The following is a 22,326-nucleotide window of genomic DNA, read 5'->3' as shown; positions in this document are numbered from 1 at the left end:
CATTTTTTTATATGAAATTCCCCCCAAAAAAAATGTAAAAATCAAAAATTTTTTACATTTTTGGCCAATTTGTTTTCTGCTACCTATGTTTGATAAAAAAAATCACAATAAGCATATTTTGATTGGTTTGCGCAAAAGTTATTGCGTTTACTAACCAAGGGAAAGATTTTTTTTTTTTTTTTTTAACGAGTAATGGCGGCTTTCTGTGTTTTTTTTTTTTTTTTTTTTTTTTTTTTTTGCAGTACTAAGACATTGCGGCGGATAGATTGGACCCTTGACTGACACTTTTGGGGGTACCAGTGACATTACTACAGTAATCAGTGCTATACATATGCACTGTTACTGTAAAAATTACACTGGGAGGGAAGGGGTTATCTTTATTGGAGAGGGAGGGGTTAAGTGTGTCCCTAGGGGCGTGTTTCTTACTGTCATTGGATGTGGCTGTGTGTGTAACAGCCCAGATCAACGGTCCTACATACCAGGACCGAGTGATCTGTGCTTTTACACAGGGGAGAATGACAGGCGGCTGTGTTTACATTAGCCGCCTGCCTTTCTCCCTCTCTACCAGACGATCGCGAGTGACCGGCGGACATCGGATCTGCCGGTCACACGCGCCGGCTTCTTCGGGTACGAGCGGGGGCGGGAGCACGCCTCCGGCGGCGCGCGCTCGCCCCCTATTCGCTCCCAGGCTAGTGACGTACCTGTACGTCACTTTGCCTGGGAGGGGCTGACCGCCGCCGTATATAGTCGGGCGGCGGTCCGCAAGTGGTTAACCAACCTCCAGAGCGCTCAAGGATCTCTTTGTATATTTTGAGATGAAACCTATATAAGGCCCCTTTTACACGCATCGGATCCGTCAAAGCAGAATCTGCCTGCTCAGTGGGGGATCTCTCCGCTGAGCATGCGGGTGACAGGTCTGTGTCCACTACGCTATGCAGAGCGGACAAGGACAGAGCCCGCTCTCTATGGGGTGGTCAGATGGAGACAGACTGCATGTTTGTTTCCATCCGATTGTCATCCAACAACTCGCCATACATCCATTTTCAGCAGATTTTGTCGGATCGGATGCCTGGCAAATGTCAGGGGACACATGTTCGCTGACATCTGCCGCCCCATAAAGAACGATGGGTGGCCCGATAGGATCCGCCTAAAAAATGGACAGGCGGACCCGACCAATTTGTTGGTGTGAAAGGACCTAAGGCTTGGCAACCTCCTATGAAACCCCTTGGGCCTGGTCATTGGCATCTTGGGCATCCAGCAATATACAACTGACAGGGTGAGTGTCAGTTACCTTGCATACATGAAGTTTTTCAATGTCAAATTTTTTTTATAATATACCGTAGTTATTGTTTTTAAAGCTGTCATATGCAAATTCAATGTACTACTTCAAAGTCCTACAAGAATATGTTTTGGTTTTGCCCTGCTTTAAGATCTCTAGGAGTTAGTGAAAGTCATGGTCTTTGCTCACTCTCCCCTTTGCATCACGGTGACAGGAAGAAAAGTTATGTAAAAAAGAAAATTAAAAGAGGATCTTCACCCTGTAACCAAATGTAAAAGTCAGCAGCTACTAATGTAGCTGCTGACTTTTAATAAAGGCATACTTATGTGCCCCAGGATCTAGCGATGTCCTCTCCCAACCTGGCTTTTTGCCGGTCTTCAGGTGAAGGCGCCGGCATCCTAATAGTGGGCCACTGACTCCTTCCAGCTTCACAGCCGGCTGCCAACTGGGCACGCGCGAGCCATGCTGCGACCCGTGATTGGTCCCCCAGTCTCCAAGGATCTATGACATGTCCCAAGAGGCTGCAGGGGAAAAGGGGGGCCCGAACTTCTGCTCAGATCGCCGTGGTGATCTGGCCAGAAATGGGAGCAGCTACCTCCAAATATTGGAGAGGAAGGGGGGAGGAGGAGGAAACCCAAAAATAGGAAGTCCTGCTTTAAAGTGGTTCTTCACTCTGGTTGAACACAATTAAAAGTTAGCCGTTACAAATACTGTAGCTGCTGACTTTTAGGCAGCATTCACACATGATCGCGGGCGTAATCGCTTATTCCGCCCCACAATTTCAGATGGCTGCAAAACATGGGAGGTGTTTGCAATGCCATCACTTCTAATGGGAGCCCAATCACACCGCGATTTTGCCACGTGGTAAATTTTCCCGCAATCGCAATGCGTGCCACTCAAAAAGGAGCAGTAGCTTCTTTTAGCCAACAGCGCCATGCGTTGCTATTTGCCATGCAGCAAAATCACAGCCTGATTGTGGTGGCATTGGTGGCATTGCAAAAGCGTCCTGTGTTTTGCAGCCATTTGAAGTTGCGGGGGGGGGGGGGGGATCACGGCGATTCCGCCTGCAATCGTGTGAATGCAACCTTAACCATGGGTCCAGCCCGGTTTTTACCAGTTTTCGGGTCCCCGTCACCAACATATTTACTGTAGGCAGCCAGCTGTGATTCTTTGCAGCTTCGCAGCCAGCTGCCCATTGCACATGCATGTGCCGCACTGCACCTTGTGAATGGCCCCGCAGCCTTTAGGACCAGAGTGATGTCCCAGAAGGTTGTGGGGAGGGGGGGGGGGGCGACTTCCCATGCATGTGCCCTTCCCAAAAAAGTGCACAAAAATTGAGTTTGGGGGGGGGGGGGTGTTGTGGCATAAAGTGGAACTTCCTCTTAAGGCTCCGTTCACCTTAGTGTGACTCTGAGTGCAACTTTTTATTATGACTTTTACGTTATATATATTATAAGCAATATGCTTTGGCGTTTTTAAAATTGTGTTTTCTTTTTTCTCCATGGCTAGATCAGGCTGAGTGAAGACACCATCCAGGATGTGGTACAAGCAGCAGATCTTTTATTGCTTACAGATCTCAAAACCTTGTGCTGTGAGTTCTTGGAGGGCTGCATTACTGCTGAAAACTGCATTGGCATCCGAGACTTTGCACTGCATTACTGCTTGAACCACGTGTATTACCTCGCCACCGAGTACCTGGAAACCCACTTCAGAGATGTCAGCAGCACTGAGGAGTTTTTAGAACTGAACCCAACCAAACTCAAAGAGGTCCTATCCCTAGAGAAGCTAAATGTAGGCAATGAAAAATATGTGTTTGAAGCAGTGTTACGCTGGATTTCCCATGATTCCGAAGTGAGAAAGGTAGGTCCTTATTTTTAATATGCTGACTTTGCAATGCCTGATGTCCAAATTCAGTCAGCCGATGCGGACCTCCTGTTTGTATTGAGAGCAGCTGAAACTGTTTAACCACTTGACCTCCAGAAGGTTTTACCCCCTATATGAATAGGCCTAATTTTCCTATTCAGCACTGTGCTACTTTACCTGGTAATTGCTCGGTCATGCAACACTATCATTTTTTTCTTTTCAAACAAATAGAGCTTTCTATTGGTGGTGTTTGATAACCACTGGGTTTTTCATTTTTTATTCTAACTTATCTAATAAAAAAATCGAATTTCTTAAATTTAGGTCAAAATGTATTTTGCTACATGTCTTTGGTTGAAAACAAAAAAAATCCCAAGAAGTGTATAGTAATAGGTTTGTGTGAAAGTTGTAGCATCTACAAACTGTGGTATGTATACTGAAATTTATGCAGCTATAGATGCTATACTGTAATGGTGGTGATCAGCCACCTATAGGGGGACTGTGATAGGATGAAGGGCAATCTGGCATTAACTGACACTGACGTCGCTAGTGACACTAAAGCCCCATACACACGCACAGATTGTTGGCCGTAAATTGTCGGCCAACGTCCGATCTGCCGATTTTCAGCTTGTTAGTATGATGCTTCCGACAACCATCTGCGAATTTTCGGCCGAAAAAAATCTGGTGTGCAGACTATAAAATTTTTGTTGGCCAACAAAGAACGGCCGATTGTTCCGTCAGTCAGTACAGATTTCGGCAGACAAAAATCAGATGAGCAAGACTGGGCATGCTCAGAGAAGAAAAAACACACGGAAAGTCAACCATCACATGACATCACTTCTGAAGTTGGTTTTTGTTGGCCAACAAAAGTCCAGTGCAAGTCTAGAGCACATTTCAGCCAACAAACACTGGACAAAAGACGGCCGATCGGTTGGCCAACAATCTGTGCGTGTGTACGGGGCTTAATGTCCCAAACACACTTTTGCCTTCTACATGTTTGAGCAAATTGGCTTCTTCAGGATGTATAAAAGTGCTACAGCACAACTACATTAGGAGATATATAATCCTAATTAGAAAAGATACCTACAGCAATCAGTCCATATAATGTATTATTAAGTTCACATGACCTACCAGGGCTCCCAGAGATTACACCCAGATAGGACCAAGGGCCAGAGACTGAGAGGAGGACCATCCTGGGCGGCCAAGAGGTGTGGGGGGGGGGGGGGGTGGTGTCACCAAGTGGCCCTATCTGGGTGTAATCTCTGGGAGCCCTGGTATGTGATGTGAACTTGATACGTTATATAGACTGATTGCTGCATGTATTTTTTTTATTTCTTATTCTGATTATATTTTTTTATATAGTGGTACTGTAGCATTTAAATACTTCCTGAAGGCAAATTAGCGAAACATGTAGAAGACAAAAGTGTGCTTTTGGACATATTGTCCAATAGTATATATGTATACTGTCGCTATGTTTATGGATTTTATTTTTTGTATAAATAAAATATATTTGTTTTAATACTTAACTTTTTGGTGGATTTAAATGGCAGCTGAAAAACTCCATCCTATCTTAGTTAAACGTTGTTATTTATAGGGATGTTGTGCTGTTATGGGATACCTCAAACCATACAGCTATCATTATTTGTGTGCCTAAACGGTGTAGTGTGTGCTACTTTACTATCTGTTTTTTTTTTTTTTTTTTTCTCCCTGCTTTTTCAGGGAGAAGAAACAGATTGCTGTTCACAGTACTGTGTTTGGACACAGCGATCAGCTGATTTTAGGCAAAATTATTGGGTAAAATTGGCTGCCAAACTCATGCTGTGCCCAATCGCAGCACGGGTCAGGGTGGGGGCGCATGAAAGCATGCCCCAAACTCAGAAGGGGGGGCGATAATGTGCGTTCCTGTACCTGCCACCTGCTCGCAGTATGTTTACCGTGAGTGGTCAGCAGGTGGTTAATTAGGCTTGTGTGCTGGGTAATGTGCATTTAAAGTGGAGTTATACCCATTTTTAATAACTTGGATTACATAGATGTATGTAATCCCCTTTAAAACTACTTTTACTAATGGAAACTTTTTTTTTGCTAGGAAATACCTTATTTTCTTGTTTATTCATCCTCTCCTAACTTCCAGGTCCAGCCGCCGATCGATTACGTTATTCGGCGATTCGCAAGGGCTGCTAGGATGAATCTCATGGCATGAAATCTCGCATTATTACACAGGTTTCCTGAGCTGTACTGTATGTATTGAGGCCATGCTCTGCCCCGCCTCCTCTCAGTGAGCTCAGTGAGGATATAATGCTTTCATTCCTCGCTCACTGAGAGGAGGCGGATGTATTGGATTGAGTCCGTGCTCCGCCCCGCCTCCTCTAAGTGAGCATGGACTGAAGCATTATATCCTCACGAAACTCACTGAGAGAGGGCGGGGCAGAGCATGGCCTCAATACATACAGTACAGCTCAGGATACCTGTGTAATAATGCGAGATTTCATCCCATGAGCTACATCCCAGCAGCCCTTGCGAATCGCCGAATGACGTAATCGCTGATCGCGACTGGACCCGGAAGTGAGGAGAGGATGAATAAACAAAAAAATAAGGTATTTCCTAGCAAAAAAAAAAAAGTTTCCATTGGTAAAAGTAGTTTTAAAGGGCATTACATACATCTAAAGTTACTAAAATGGGTTTTTTTTTCTCTCCTCTCAATGACTACAATATGCTCAGAAGCAGTGTGACAGCCTTTCTTTCTGACCATTGGCAGTACAGGGCTGATGAAGGCAGATCTTTATGACAGGGCAGTGTTCTGGTAGTGCTTCTTTGTCACATTAGAACACTCTGCTGTAAGCTGATGTATTTGGCTCCCAGCACTTTTACTGTAACCACGCCTGATCACAGTAACTGTACATAACCATGCAGTCTTCAGCACATTCTTCCCCGGATGTATTACTATTCTTGTCAAAAAGGGCAGCATAAATCTTCATAATTGTTTGGGGAAAGCTGAAAACATTAGGGTTGCTAGATCTATATTTGCTGATCGTTGGGGCTTGACAAATTGGCTTTGAATCTAGGAGCCAGTTTTTTTTTTACGAACGTTCCTTTAACCCTTTCACAGCCAGAGCTGCTTTAGCGTTTTATGCACATGTTTAAAAAAAAAATCTCTTTAGGCCTGAAGATTACATAAAACCCCCAAACATTATATATTTTCTGAAAGCAGACCCTAGAGAATTAAATGGTGGTAGTCCCCATTTTTTTTTTTTTTTTGTCTCACGATATTACTGCAAAGTTTAAATTTAGGGGGCACAGAAAAACACAATAAATATCCCTATTTTCTTGGTAAAATATAAAAGCCAAGGTTGCACCGAATAGAGCCTGTGAAATGGTTACAAACGTCAGTACCCTGTATTTTCCATAGGCAACACTTTAAAAGCCCCTTATAGGTCAACGGTTTAGCGTTACAAAGGAGGTGTGATGCTAGCATTATTGCTCCCATTCTGGCGTGCGTGGCGATATGTAACATGTATATCTTCATTTACATTTTTAGGCATTGGCACCCTGCCGTGTGTTTATATTTGTACATACGTATGTGGGGGAGGGTGGATTTTATGTGCTAGGGTGTAACTTTAATCTTTTACAGCTTTTTTTTTTTTTTTTTTTCCCATCACATAGCGGACAAAAAGTCTCCTATGTGATCATTTTTTTGGTGACAGGTTCTCTTTAATTGGGCATCCAGGGTCTAAAAGACCTTGCATGTCTCCCCTGTGCTCCACTGAATGGAATGCAATGCGCATCGCACTGCATTACATTCTTGCCCGGCCTTGATGGCCAGGAAAACTGCCAACAGGGACCCGGAAGTGACGTCCCTTCAGAGTCGGCAACAAGAAGGGGGCGTGTGTCCTCTCTTCTCCATCCCCTCTACTTGGTGGCACCTGCTATGCCGGGCCCGCAGATGGACAAGCGGAACCCAGGATACATAGCGGGAGGGAAGGGAGCACGCACGGGGTGTGTGGAGCATTCTGGTGGCAGCCCAGGTGCCAGGACACAATTTCTTGTTGCTATGGCGACCTGGTGCCTGGGGTGTGTTGAGCCCTTATGGTAAACCCTAGCATTGAACTTTTCCGATTTTGCTCTATTTTGGGCTGTTTAGTATACCATTGAATGCACTTTGTTACATCTGTTTGATAAGTTCAAGAAATAACTTGTGGATCCTGCCAAAAATGCAGTGGGCTCTATGTTTCTGAGAACTTTACAGTGTTCTCTCAAGCAGAATTATCCATCTTGCTCAGTTTATCTCTGTGGACTACAGAATGCCCCCATATTATGTCTAAGAAGGGAGCTGTTCTGTAGTTTAAATTGGTTGTAAACCTCAGACACGGAATATATACAAAGCACATCCCTTCTATAGTGTGTACTTATCTCCATTAAGAGCACCAAGTGTTGTTTCTTTCTGTCTGCTGCTTTGTTTCTATCAGCATGAATCACTTCTGACAATTTTTCCTGACACCAAGAGAAAAAAGGTGGCAGGGGCGGGACCTCCAACTGATTGACAGCCTCAGCTCTGTTCCTGTGTGCTGTGTGAAGAGGATGCGTCCTTTCCCTCCAATCAGCTGTCAGAGCTCCCCTCACTGAGCTCTGCAGAGTGTGATTTCACCTCTCTGCCCCCTTTTTTATTGACAGCTCAGATAAGCTTTAAGAAATCTGGACTTTGAAATGATGTAGAGAAGAAAAGACTGCAGATAAACCAGCACAACCTATGTAGGAGGATTTGTTTAATCTCTGTGTATTACCTGAGCCCAGTAACTGCACCGGATCTATGTAGGTTTACAACCACTTTAAAATACTGGGATTTTGGTCACATGACCAGAACTAGGGCATGCAAGGAACAGCATTGTTCTCCTGGGGAGGATTTCAGCACATCTTTTATATACTGTGCCTTGAAAAAGTATTTATACCCCGTTTCCACATTTTGTCATTTTGTCATGTTACAACCAAAAAGGTAACTTTTTATTTTTGGGGATTTTATGTGATAGACCAACAGAAAGTGACACGTAGCTGAAGTGGTAGGAAAATGCTCAATGGTTTTTAAAGTTTTTTTTTTTTTTTTTTTTTTTTTTTTTTTTTTTTTTTTTACAAATCAGTACAGTATCTGAAAAGTGTGGCTGCATGTGTATTCAGCCCCCTTTAGGCTGGGTTCACACTTATGCAATGCGGGAACCACGGCGATTCCTGTGTGGGTTCCCGCATTGCATCTGGCTCTCTGCGAACTGCTGCGGGTGTTACTGTAAAGTTAAAGACCCCCAAATCTGTTTGCAGAATGCAGTGCGAACTGTGAAATTGAATAGAATCTGATTTCAGGGATCTGAACACCCATGCGATCCAATTCCAGTGCAGACTGAAAAAGGGTCCTGCACCATTTTGGTGCAAATGCGATGGGATTTCAGCCATACAAACTGTATGGCTGAATTTGCTTTGCACAGAAATCGCATGTGATGTGCACAGCAATGCGGTGCGACTCGCATGCGATGTCTGGCATCAGATAAGTGTGAACTGAGCCTCACTCTGATACACCTGAATAAATAAAATCTAGTGAAACCAATAGCCTTCAGAAGTCACCTAATTAGTAAAGAGTCACCAGTGTGTAATTTAATCTCTGTATAAATACAGCTGTTTTGTGAAGCCCTCAGAGGGAACCTTAGTGAACAAACAGCACCATGGAGGCCAAGGAACCGACAAGGCAGGGATAAGGTTGTGGAGAAGTTTAAAGCAGGGTTAGGTTATAAAAAAAAAAAAAAAATATATATATATATATATATATATATATATATATATATATATATATATTACTGTGTGTGTATGTGTATATATATTATATATACCAAGCTCTAAACCTCTCACGGACATGGCCGTCCACCTAAACTGACAGGCCGGGCGAGGAGAGCATTAATCAGAGAAGCAGCCAAGAGCCCCATGGTAACTCTGGAGGAGCTGCAGAGATCCACAGCTCAGGTGGGAGAATCTGTCCACAGGATAACTATTAGTCATGCACTCCAAACATCTGTCCTTTATGGAAGAGTGGCAAAAAGAAAGCCATAGTTGAAAGAAAGCCATAAGAAGTCCCGTTTGCAGTTTGCGAGAAGCCATGTGGAGGAAACGGCAAACGTGGAAGAAGGGGCTCTGATCAGATGAGACCAAAGTTTAACTTTTTTGCCTGCTATGTGTGGTGGAAAACTAACAGTGAACATTACCCTGAACACACCATCCTCACCGTGAAACATGGTGGTGGCAGCATCATGTTGTGGAGATGCTTTTCTTCAGCAGGGACAGGGAAACTGGTCAGAGTTGATGGGAAGATGGATGGAGCCAAATACAGGGAAATCTTAGAAGAAAACCTGTTAGTTTGCAGAAGACTTGAGACTGGGGTGGAGGTTCACCTTCCAGCAGGACAACAACCCTAAACCTACAGCCAGAGCTACAATGGAATGGTCAGTGTCAAAGCATATTCATGTGTTAGAATGGCCCAGTCAAAGTCCAAACCTAAATCCAATTGAGAATCTGTGGCAAGACTTGAAAATTGCTGTTCACAGACGTTCTCCATCCAATCTGACAGAGCTTGAGCTATTTTGCAAAGAAGAATGGGCAAAAATTCCTCTAGATGTGCAAAGCCGGTAGAAACGTACCCAAAAAGACTTGCAGCTTCAGGCCACACTTTTCACATATTTACTTGTAAAAAACTTTGAACTCATTTTCCTTCCACTTCACAATTCTGGGCCACTTAGTGTTGGTATATTACGTAAAATCCCAATACAATACATTTACGTTTTTGGTTGTAACATGACAAAATGTGGAAAATTTCAAGGGGTATGAATACTTTTTCAAGGTACTGTATTAACCTAACTCCTCAGACCCAATCTGTCTGGACATTATGGTGACCTGTTGCCTTGGCCACAGGCAGCCTAACTCTTCATTAACCACTTGCTGACTGCCGTCAGTATATTTACTGCGGCAGTCAGCCCCTTTACAGGCAAAGTGACGTAGGGCTACGTCGCACGCCTGTGAGCCTCTAGGGGGCGAGCGCTCCCGTCCCCGCTCATTCTTGGACACTCCAGCGCGAGTGACCGGCGGCTCGGATGTCCGACAGTCACTCGCGATCGTCCGTAGCAGAGGGAGAAAGGCAGGCGGCAAATGTAAACACAGCCGCCTGTCATTTTCCCCTGTGTAAGAACAGAGATCATAGGGTCCTGCTATGTAGGATCGGATGTCTCTGTTGTTACACCACTAGCCACATCCCTTCACAGTTAGAAGCACGCCCCTAGGGACACACTTAACCCCTCCTTCTCCAATAAAGTTAACCCCTCCCCTGCCAGTGTCATTTTTACAGTAACAGTGCATATGTATAGCACTGATTACTGTAGTAATGTCACTGGTAACCCCAAAAATGTCAGTCAAGGGTCCGATCTGTCTGCCACAATGTCGCAGTCCCGCAAAAAAAATCGCAGATCGCCGCCATTACTCATTAAAAAAAAAAACAACAAAAATTACAAAAATTTTTCCCTTAGTTAGTAAACGCAATAACTTTTGCGCAAACCAATCAAAATACGCTTATTGCGATTTTTTTTTTTTTTTTTTTTTTTTTTTTTAACCAAGCATATGTAGCAGAAAACAAATTGGCCTAAAATGTTAAAAAATTGATTTACATTTTTCTTTTTGGGAATTTCATATAAAAAAATTTGAAAAATGTTATTTTTGCTAAATTGTCGCTCTTTTTTTGTTTATAGCGCATGATCAAAAAAGCGCACAGGTGATCAAATACCTCCAACAGAAAGCTCTGTTTATGGGAAAAAAAGGATGCCAAATTAGTTTAGGTACAGCGTCGCACGACCGCGCAATTGTCCGTTAAAGTCACGCAGTGCCGAATCGTAAAATAGGCCCTGGTCAGGAAGGGGGTAAAATCTTCCGGGGCTTAAGTGGTTGAAATATATACTATTCCTCAATTTTTCTTTTTCAAGGCACTGTATGTATTGTAGCAGGAATATTGTTATCAGTTAGAATTTGGAATGTAGGTCCTCTGAAAAATGAGCTTACAGTATCAGTTAAGTAGAACTCCATGTTTTATTAGTCATTTTATTACTACTTTCTGAACACGGGATATTATTTCACCTGATCGTTCTTCAGAATCGGTGATGTTTAGTTAGATGAACTGTGAATATGGTAAACATTAGCGGAATCCCTCAGAATGCCATTATAGATGTATTACTAGACTGAGTGGTGGGAAAAGTACTCTGAGTGCATTATGACTCCTCTGAGACTCGTTTATCTGCGATCTGTTCTTGTTACTTGATCTCTTGCAGCATTTGAGTAGTGTAGCTTTCATTGACTGATCTGTCTGAACTACTAAACTCTTGATGGCATGATTGGCTTGCTGTATATGCAAAGAACCTTGCCTTCCTTTTTTATGCCTGTACTCTCATTTGTTTTATTAGTTCTGGCTGGGAGCGACTGATTTTCACAATTGTTTTAAGTATTTAGTATTTTATTAAATGGCCAAGTAAATCTGTACAGGCACCATTTAGTAGCTTACTTTTACATTTAATGTACAAGTCAATAAAACGGTTACAAAACCTCAGACCTGAAATATGAGCAAAGAATATCCCTCTATAGTGTGTACTCGTATCAATCCAGAGCGCCAGGGGCGTAACTACAGGGGTTGCAATTGCAACCGGGCCCCATGCTCCAGGGGGCCTGTGCGGCTCCCCTCTACACCTGGATAGGAGGGGGCGGCATGTAGAGAAATCATTGTCCTCCTTTTTCCTCCTGTAGCTGCAGGAGGAAAATGGAAGAGATTGGCTCCTGTATGCTGCCCCCACCGCTACTCCTATCCAGTTCACTTGTATTCTGCTGTCTCTGGGCCCCTGTGTGCTCCCCCTGATCCCCCCCCTCCTCCGCTGTGCTGCCGGCTTCCTCCCTCCCCTCCTACCAGCTGCTGCAGGGGATGGGTCACAATAGAGAACCAAAAAGGGGTCAGTAAATATGTAATTTACCAGCTCCCTCTTCTGAATGGACAGAGTCATAGTCAGCAACATTGTAAAAAAATTAAATAAAATGATAAAAAAATCATACAATTAAAATACCAAAAAATTAAAAACTACTGACACCAGTAGGTGAACTTCCAGGATCGCAAAGGTCTCACTTGCGACCGGGCCCTGGCATTCCACCACTGTGAGGAGGCCCCAAGATGGAAGGAAGGGGGCCGCTGCGGGACCATAGTAAAGGGCGCCAGGATCAGTGGGAGGAGCCCCAGGCTTAAATGGAAAGGCCCCGGCCAGGGGTCTCGGGGGGGGGGGGGGGCGGGGGGGCCCCCTCCATGGTTTCTTGCACCGGGGCCCTGAAGGTTCTAGTTACGCCTCTGCATATGCAAAGTGTCATTTCTGTCTGCTGTTTTGTTCCTCTGCTCTCAGCATGAATCACTTCTGACAAGTTTTCCTGAGAAAAATGGTGACTGGGGAGGGACTTCCAGCTGATTGACAGCCGCAGCTCAACTTCTTTGGTCGACCATTGCAAGGCCTGTTCTGAGTGGAACCTGCCCTGTTAAACGGCAGTATGGTCTTGGCCACTGTGCTGCAGCTCAGTTTCAGGGTCTTGGCAATCTTCTTATAGCCTAGGCCAGGGGTGGGTAACCTTTTTTCTGCCAAGGGCCATTTGGATTTTTGTAACATCATTCGGGGGCCGTACATAATGTATGCATAAATGTAATGGGCATTGCTTTGCGGCAAACGCTGTAAAAAAATTGCGTGACTTTGAGGTCACAAAAGTGTGAAAGGGGCCTTCAGTAATAAAGGTATAGTTTGTCCCCTTTCAATGCAGAGTGACCACAGCGTGCCCCCCTTTCAATGCAGAGTGACCACAGTGTGCCCCCTTTCAATGCAGAGTGACCACAGCGTGCCCCCCTTTCAATGCAGAGTGACCACAGCGTGCCCCCCTTTCAATGCAGAGTGACCACAGCGTGCCCCCCTTTCAATGCAGAGTGACCACAGCGTGCCCCCCTTTCAATGCAGAGTGACCACAGCGTGCCCCCCTTTCAATGCAGAGTGACCACAGCGTGCCCCCCTTTCAATGCAGAGTGACCACAGCGTGCCCCCCTTTCAATGCAGAGTGACCACAGCGTGCCCCCCTTTCAATGCAGAGTGACCACAGCGTGCCCCCCTTTCAATGCAGAGTGACCACAGCGTGCCCCCCTTTCAATGCAGAGTGACCACAGCGTGCCCCCCTTTCAATGCAGAGTGACCACAGCGTGCCCCCCTTTCAATGCAGAGTGACCACAGCGTGCCCCCCTTTCAATGCAGAGTGACCACAGCGTGCCCCCCTTTCAATGCAGAGTGACCACAGCGTGCCCCCCTTTCAATGCAGAGTGACCACAGCGTGCCCCCCTTTGCATTGAAAGGGGGGCACGCTGTGGTCACTCTGCATTGAAAGGGGGGCACGCTGTGGTCACTCTGCATTGAAAGGGGGGCACGCTGTGGTCACTCTGCATTGAGAGTGACCACAGCGTGCCCCCCTTTCAATGCAGAGTGACCACAGCGTGCCCCCCTTTCAGTGCAGAGTGACCACAGCGTGCCCCCCTTTCAGTGCAGAGTGACCACAGCGTGCCCCCCTTTCAGTGCAGAGTGACCACAGCGTGCCCCCCTTTCAGTGCAGAGTGACCACAGCGTGCCCCCCTTTCAGTGCAGAGTGACCACAGCGTGCCCCCCTTTCAGTGCAGAGTGACCACAGCGTGCCCCCCTTTCAGTGCAGAGTGACCACAGCGTTCCCCCCCCCCCTTTTAATGCAGAGTGACCACAGCGTGCCCCCCTTTCAGTGCAGAGTGACCACAGCGTTCCCCCCCCCCCCTTTCAGTGCAGAGTGACCACAGCGTTCCCCCCCCCTTTCAATGCAGAGTGACCACAGCGTTCCCCCCCCCCTTTCAATGCAGACTTTCCACAGCGCGCCCCCTTTCAATGCAGACTGTCCACAGCGCACCCCCTTTCAATGCACAAAGCCAGTGCTCTTACCTGCAGTGGCGGCTTCTCCTCGAGTCCTCCCACCTCCTCCTCGACCAATGGCATGTGTTCGCCTTTTCGGCCAATCAGGAAGTGGGTTTCATACCCGCTTCCTGATTGGCCAGGGGGAGGATCCGTGTTACAATAGCGAATTTTCATTTGCTATTGTCACACAAATGGGCTGGCTCGGGGCACACTGCTCTGCACCCCGGGTCCACCCTTTTCTGAGACTCCCACTGTTAGGACGGAGCCATCGGCTCCTTCTGACACAGCGACATGGGGGGGGGGGGGGGCCGGACGCAACGATTGTGCGCGCCTAGGCCATCTTCATATAGAGCAACAATTCTTTTTTTCAGATCCTCAGAGATTTATTAACCATGAGGTACCATGTTGAACTTCCAGTGACCATTATGAGAGTGAGAGTGATAACGCCAAATTTAACACACCTGCTCCCCATTCACACCTGAGAACTTGTAACACTAACTAGTCACATGACATCGGGGAGGGAAAATGGCTAATTGGGCCCAATTTGGACATTTTCACTTAGGGGTGTACTCACTTTTGTTGCTAGCGGTTTAGACAATAATGGCTGTGTTTAGTTATTTTGAGGGGACAGCAAATTTACACTCTTATACAAGCTGTACACTCACTACTTTACATTGTAGCAAAGTGTCATTTCTTCAGTGTTGTCATATGAAAAGATAGAATAAAATATTTACCAAAAATGTGAGGGGTGTACTCACTTTTGTGAGATACTGTAATTGCTCAACTCACTGAAAAGCAAAGACACACTGCATTTCTGACGATATAAACTGGTATTTTCTGTAGGAATATGGAACCACTGCACACTCTGATCAGAGATCGACATCTGTATTTATTGTTAAAAACATCCATAGACATTTCAGTGACAGTCCTTTCCCTAGCACCGCCCACTCTAACATGTTCCATCCAAAATGGCTTAAACTGGAGTTCCACCCTTAAAAGTCGTTTTCCCCATCTGCTTGCTCTCTGTCACCTGAAAAATAAATGGATAATCACGATTTTTTTTTTCTTTACTTACCTTGTTTTAGAAGAAAATATACTCGCCTTACTTCCTCTTCCTCTCTCTTCGGCCGTGGCCCGCGCCATCACTTCCTGCTTGCATTGATTCCTGGGAGCTGAGCGTCATCGCTCCCAGGAATCAATGCGCCTGCATTGGCCCAGCTCGTCAGTGTTGGTGCAGGCACGTCATTCACTGCTAAACAGCTTCTGGGCATGCCCATAAGCTGTGCAGGAATGACGTGCCTGCACCGGACATGACGAGCGGGGCCGGTGCAGGGCATTCTGGGACGAAGAGAACACAGAAGAGGACTCCGAAGAGGATGCGCTGGCTTCAGCTGCCCACACCTGAGATGGCAGCGCTGGACAAGACATTTTCAAGGTAAGTATTTCTTCTAAAAGGTAAGTGTGACCTGGGACAGTTCAGAGGCTATCCATTGTGGAATGCACTAGCCCTGACTGTCCCTGGCGTATTTTTATAAAAAAAAACTTTCCGAGGGTGGAACTCTGCTTTAAATTCAGCATACAAATAAAAATATGCACGGTCATGGCACTTCTCCGTGCAGGCATAGTGCCAGCCCCACATACATCAGATGATGCTTTCACAGATAAAAATAGTCTATGAAATGCTTTTGATGAGGTTTGTGATGGAGCATAACGTTTTTGCTCAGGAATCCGCATTCAACTCACTCATGTCACAATTAGTTTATCAGAGGGGTTGGATAACACTGGAAATTGGATCCATGCTTAGTCAGAGGCTGGTAACTGTTACCACATTTAACAGAAAGGAGAACATAATTCTGCAACATTATTATTATTACAGAAGAAGATTTACAGCCATGATAGATAGATAGATAGATAGATAGATAGATAGATAGATAGATAGATAGATAGATAGATAGATAGATAGATAGATAGATAGATAGATAGATAGATAGATAGATAGATAGATAGATAGATAGATAGATAGATAGATAGATAGATAGATAGATAGATAGATAGATAGATAGATAGATAGATAGATAGATAGATAGATAGATAGATAGATAGATAGATAGATAGATAGATAGATAGATAGATAGATAGAATCTGATATATATAATATATAATATATATAGTGAAATTTTGGTTTAGGAAAAGCTGAGTGGAACATTGTTGGCTTAAAAGGACACGTTTACTTTTGCAATTAAAAAAAAAAAAAAAAAAAAAGAAAGGAAAAATGCACTTTTTTTACCTGCAAAAAATGTGCATTATTTTTTGTTGCAGGAGCCTGGAAAGCATTGCACCAGCGATCAGCAGATCGCAGGTGGCATGCAGGTCTACTGCATACTGTCAGTGTATCAGGCTACCCACACATCCCATACAGGCAAGGCAAACCAATACTCCCTGACAGGAACAGTGGCGTAGTAGTTCATTGAAAAACTACAAGCTGACAGCTGAAAAGGATGTTGGGGCTTGTAGTTTATTCTGACACACGGAGCTGTGTGTCTGAATGACGTGGCCGTGTGGGCGGAATATGTAACATGTTCCTGTTAATCACTGGTGCTGGGCTCTGGAGGTGAGTAAAGAAAAAAAAAAATTGTGATTATCCATTTATTTTTCAGGTGACAGAGAGCAAGCATATGGGGAAAAACGACTTTTAAGGATGGAACTCCACTTTAAGGGGAATGCCAGCTTTTTTCAGAAAAAAACAAATGACCAATGCACTACCGGTGAAGTAAATATAGAAACATTATACTTTATTATATCTGTGGTCGAATAATAAAAAATGTGAAAAAAGCTGGCAATTTCTGTAGTGTCACCACATACCAATAGAATCAAAAACTGTGGAAAAAAAAAATATGCGCTAATTCAGACAAAACTGTGAGAATCCACTCACATATTAATAACATACGGATATAAAGCAGTAATCCTACAGTGATCATGAATAAAAATCCAGGTGAATTCATTAAACTAAATAAAATGATCACATACAATAGCTAAATAAAGTTCAATGACTTGATAAAGTCACGTGTTCTTGTGACGCAACGTGTCGGGAGGAGCCGGGTGACATCACTTCCAGTCTACGGCCGTGACTGGAAATTCAGAAACTACACGCCGCTTAGTGTTGGGAGTCCAAGCGGTCCATTCCCCCATGCATCTCTGCTGTTTTAACTGTAAGTTACCTATCGTTTTGCAATAAATTTGTTCTTCTCTACTACACTATGGAGCCCCTATTAGATTACATTTGCGAACTACTAAGGGGATGTGCACTTCCAATAAGTCTGTCTATCTGTCTATAACATCCTGTTCGCTGAGCCACCATCATCATTGGAGTTTCACAGAGGAATATTATATCTATGACAAAACGCTTTATTTTGTCTTTACTGAGGTGAGCAGCCATTGCACTCAATGTTAGATCCATTGTTGGGATTGTTCACTCAATGTTAGATCCATTGTTGGGATTGTTCACTCAATGTTAGATCCATTGTTGGGATTGTTCACTCAATGTTGGATCCATTGTTGGGATTGTTCACTCAATGTTAGATCCATTGTTGGGATTGTTCACTCAATGTTAGATCCATTGTTGGGATTGTTCACTCAATGTTAGATCCATTGTTGGGATTGTTCACTCTATGTTAGATCCATTGTTGGGATTGTTCACGTCGGTGATACTGTGTGATTGACTTGCATCACGTTTTGGGTTACCACCGGCTGCTTATTATTATTTTCTGCACTTTCACATGGACTTCTTACATTGAACTTTATTGTATATGATCATTTTATTTAGTTTAATGAATTCACTTGAATTTGTATTCATTATCACTGTATGATTACTGTGATTCTCAGTTTTGTCTGAATCAGCGCTGATTTTTTAATTTTTTTTTATCCACAGCTTTTTTTTGTTTTTCATGTTATCTTCAAACAGTACAAAATGCCAAACAACCTGACTACATTGTACATGATCTTAATGAACCTACTAAATTAATTTCTAAAGACCAATCCATATTGTTATCTGCAGCTTTAATACCATCCCTGGCTGGCACCATCAGATCTGTACCATATGGCTACATAAGCAGTTCCAATACTATTAAAGCATTCTTGATCATTAAAGTGGCAGTAAACACTTAGGCTGGCCATACATTATACAATTTTCTTGAAATTTACCTTCAGCTATGTAGTACAAAGGCCTACCTAATTGGATACAAGTGAAAGTGTTGTTTAGCTTTGAATCTCATATTCTGTGGTTTGTGGTAAATCTAACAGAAAATTGAACATGTATGGCCAGCCTTACATATACCCAGTGAAGTGACTGGCTTCAGGTAATACACAGATGAAACCAGTACTCCTACATAAGTTGTACAAACAGGTACAACGTATGTAGATACTGCATATCTGCTGTCTTCTCTACATCAATGTAAAGTCCATAATTTATAAAGCTTGTCTGAAGTGTTAGAAAAAAAAGGGGAGGAGAGCTGAAATTACACTCTAGAGCTCAGTAAGGAGAGTTCTGACACGTAATTGGAGGGAAGGAACACCCCCCCCCCCCCTTTCCATACAGAAACCGAGCTGAGGCCGTGCTTTAAAGCAGTTGTATACCCTGGAAAAAAAATAATAATTCTGCGAGACAATGTCATAATGTGCTAGCATGCATCGCATATTTGCACATTATTATTCTACAGGATTTACATAGCGCCAAAAGTTCACGCAGCGCTTTATAAATTGAGGGTAGACCGTACAACTACAACACACTTTAATACAAGATAAATCAGAGGGCCCTGCTCATTGGAGCTTACAATCTAAGAGGGAGAATATGAAATACTTAACTTGTAACGAAATCCCCGCTGACATGTTCCCCCGGTGTTTTCTTCCGGGTTCGCGGGCTCCGGCACTGTGAGTAACCAAAGCTGTGATGGTGTCACTCCCACTCAGGATTCCTCGGTTCCGACAAGAAGCTCTGAAGTTCCTGGACAATATGCCCGACCTTCAGAACGCATGCGCTGCTAACCTCAGCGGCTGCATGCAGGTTGAATATCTCCTAAACGGTGCAGGTTTAGGAGATATTAATTTTTACCTACAGGTAAGCCTTATTATAGGCTTACCTGTAGGTAAAAATAACAAAGCAGGGTATACAACTGCTGACTCCATATACAGATCAGGAACGTCGGAGGTCCTTATCTGCATGTGTTCCAGATCTGTTACCCAAAGTATCAGAAGTAAGAGGATCACCTTGCCAGACAACCAGCATCAGGTCTCTGACAACATGTCTCTCTGTTGCTGTCACAACAGGTATATTATTGATGAACAAACACACCAGATTGAATTGGCAGGTAAAGTTAGGTTTTCTTTGTGGATATTCAAGCCACGCCTCATAAAAACCATGCCACTCACTTTTGTGCAATACAATGGTTGTAAACTTCACCACCCAGTGAAGTTACTGGCCTCAAATGATACACAGAGATGATATATATATATCCTTCCACATAAGTTGTACCTGTTTATCTACAGTCGCCTCTTCTTTACATCCATTCAAAGTCCAGAATGTATAAAACTTGTCTGAGCTGTCAGAAAAAGGTGGCGAAGAGCTGAAAGGAGTTGTAAAGGCAGAAGGTGCTTTCTCTTTCGTTCATTGATGGCAGAAAAGGGTTAACAAAGCTTAACTACGCCTATGAGGCGGCAGTCCCAGGTGGTATATTTCCACTTCCTACTCTAGGATCTCTCACTGGATATCTTAGATCCTTACGATCGTCTCAGTTTGGCCAGCGAGCGCATGCAGGCCTCGGCTCTGTGCTAGGTCAGTCGCGACATGGAGGGACTGGCCTGTGAGTGGGACACCTCGCAAAGACGCACAAAACCTGATCACAGGGGGAGTCGCAGCGTTCCTTTGGGCAGCAGCACCCCCTGTTCTGAGATGGGGAGGGGATCTGTCCAGAGTGACCCCCGCCTGGTTCCAACGGTATGGTGAGTAGCTTCCCCCTCTCCCTCTGGAAATTTGGGGTGAACACGGGGCCCTCCCAGGGTCGGTAGGTCTCCCAGGGTCCTTCCCACCCACATTTTACCCCCCCCCCCCTTCCCCACTTGGGCCTTTAGGTGTGGTGGAAATATATAGGCACTCCAGGGCCGCTCCGGGTTGCTGTGCGGTCGGATGTCTACATTGGGGTACTGTATTCCCTACGAATCCCACCTGATTGTGTGCTTGCCTCATGATGTCCGTGCGTCGCCAGCGGCCCCGCCATTTTCTTGTGGCCGTTCTGGTGGCCTCTTGGGGCCGGTATCATCTGATTTATGCCTTCCCTCCAATACAACTTCTGCCGAGACTTGTGCGCAGAATCAAGGCAGAAGGGATTCAAGTGATTCTGGTGGCCCCACACTAGCCTTGCCAGTCCTGGTACGCGGGCCTGGTAAGACTGGTAGCCGATGTCCCTTGGGGGCTTCCTCTCAGAAGATCTTCTGTCTCAAGGACCAATCTTCCATCCTGCTTTACGGTCGTTGGCTATAACAGTCTAGCAGGGTCTCAGAGCTGGCTGCATTGTTCTGTCGGCTGCTTTATCTGGTGGTTCACTGGGACAAAGTGGTGCTTCGTCCCAGTCAGTCGTTCCTTCCTAAGGTCATTTCTGGGTTCCACTTGAATTGAGGACATTGTGTTGCCTTCATTATGTCCGAAGCCAAAGCACCCGAAAGAGGTTGCTTTGCATTACTTGGATGTGGTCTGGGCCATCATGGTGTACTTGATGGCGATTGAGCCTATTCGGAAATCTGATTCCTTGTTTATTCTTACGGATGGTCCTCGGAAGTGGCAGGCTGCATTTGCTGCCACTATTTCCAGATGGATCAGGCAAACGGTGGCGCAGGCCTATTTCATTAAGGGTCAGGTTCCTCCTTTCCCTGTTAAGGTGCATTCCACAAGGGCACTTAGTGCCTCTTGGGCCTTCCGGCGTCAGTGGTCTAGGTTTGCAAAGTGGATACCTGGGTGTCTTTCCACACATTCACCAAGTTCTACAAGGTGGATATTTTTGCAACTGCGGATGCTACCTTTGGCTGCAAAGTTTTGCAGGCCGCTGTGCTAGAGACTTCTGTCTCTTGAGGGTGTTTTTTCTGGTAAGGTGAGCTCCAGTTCCTGCTTGAGCTCCTGGTTTATCTGGTTGGCTAAGTTTTAGCCCCTTTTTTTGGGAATTTTGTTTATTGCTGTGTTTTTTTTCCCACCCCTCATGCTGATACTGCTTTGGGATGTCCCATCTGTTAAATGAAGATATGAAGCTGTGTCTGTCAATGAACATCAGAGAAAAGGATTTCACAGTAAGACAGAAATCCAGTTTTTATCTTCATGCATTCTATGCATGAAGATAAAAAGCCTTCTATATTAAGCAGCCTCCCCTAGCACCCCCTAATACTTACCTGAGCCCCATCTCTATCCAGTGATGCCATCTGGGACTCTCCCTACTGTTTGGCTGAGGCACAGCCATGGCACCATTGGTTTCTGCGGCTGTCAATCAAAGTCAGTCAATCAGGAGAGAGGGGGTGGGGCCAAACTGCAGCTCCGTGTCTGAATGGAAACACGGAGCTGCAGCTCGGTTCCGGTGCCCCCATAGCAAGCTGGCAGGAGGAAGGGGCTAGGACCAGCAAAGAGGGATCCAAGAAGAGGGGGGGTCGGGGCTGCCCTATGCAAAACCAACTGCACAGGGCAGGTAAGTATAACATGTTTGTTATTTAAAAAAAAAAAAAAGACTTTACAATCACTTGAAGTTACTCTGTAGAGCTCAGTGAGGAGAGTTCTGACAGCTAGTTGAAGGGAAGGGACGTACTCCCTGCACACAGGAACAGAGCTGAGGATGTCAATCACAGGCTGTGTGCTAGAGATCCCTCCCATGTCACCTTTTTCGCTTGGTGTCAAAAAAACTTGTCAAAAATTCATGCTGATAGCAGAGGAAGAAAAACAGAAACAAGTAGGACAAGTACACACTATATAGATAGAGTGATATGCTTTGTGCATATTTATTGGCTGAGGTTTACAACCACTACCTAGTATACTAGCTAATTTGTATTCTGTGACAGAAAAATAAGACAGCTGCAATATATGAAATCCACAGGTGCCACAATAACGGTTTTGCTGGCAGGCAGCTGCAAAATAGCTGGAGAAGAGGAGAA

The 22,326-nt window shown here is 44.7% G+C and overlaps 1 protein-coding gene across 1 annotated transcript in view; it reads left to right on the top strand.

The window, feature by feature from the left end:
* GAN (gigaxonin) overlaps positions 1–22,326 on the top strand; it is a 73,760-nt gene that overhangs the window by 12,032 nt on the left and 39,402 nt on the right. Inside the window, exon 3 of the mRNA XM_082270742.1 lies at positions 2,789–3,139. Within this exon, the coding sequence (XP_082126868.1) occupies positions 2,789–3,139 (351 nt within the window). The remainder of the gene's footprint in view (positions 1–2,788; positions 3,140–22,326) is intronic.

The sequence above is a fragment of the Pelophylax lessonae genome (genome assembly GCF_965119305.1).
Source record: "Pelophylax lessonae genome assembly, chromosome: 10".
Classification (NCBI taxonomy): domain Eukaryota; kingdom Metazoa; phylum Chordata; class Amphibia; order Anura; family Ranidae; genus Pelophylax; species Pelophylax lessonae.
The sequence above is the reverse complement of the archived record's forward strand: the minus strand, read 5'-3'. Positions and strand labels throughout refer to the sequence as shown.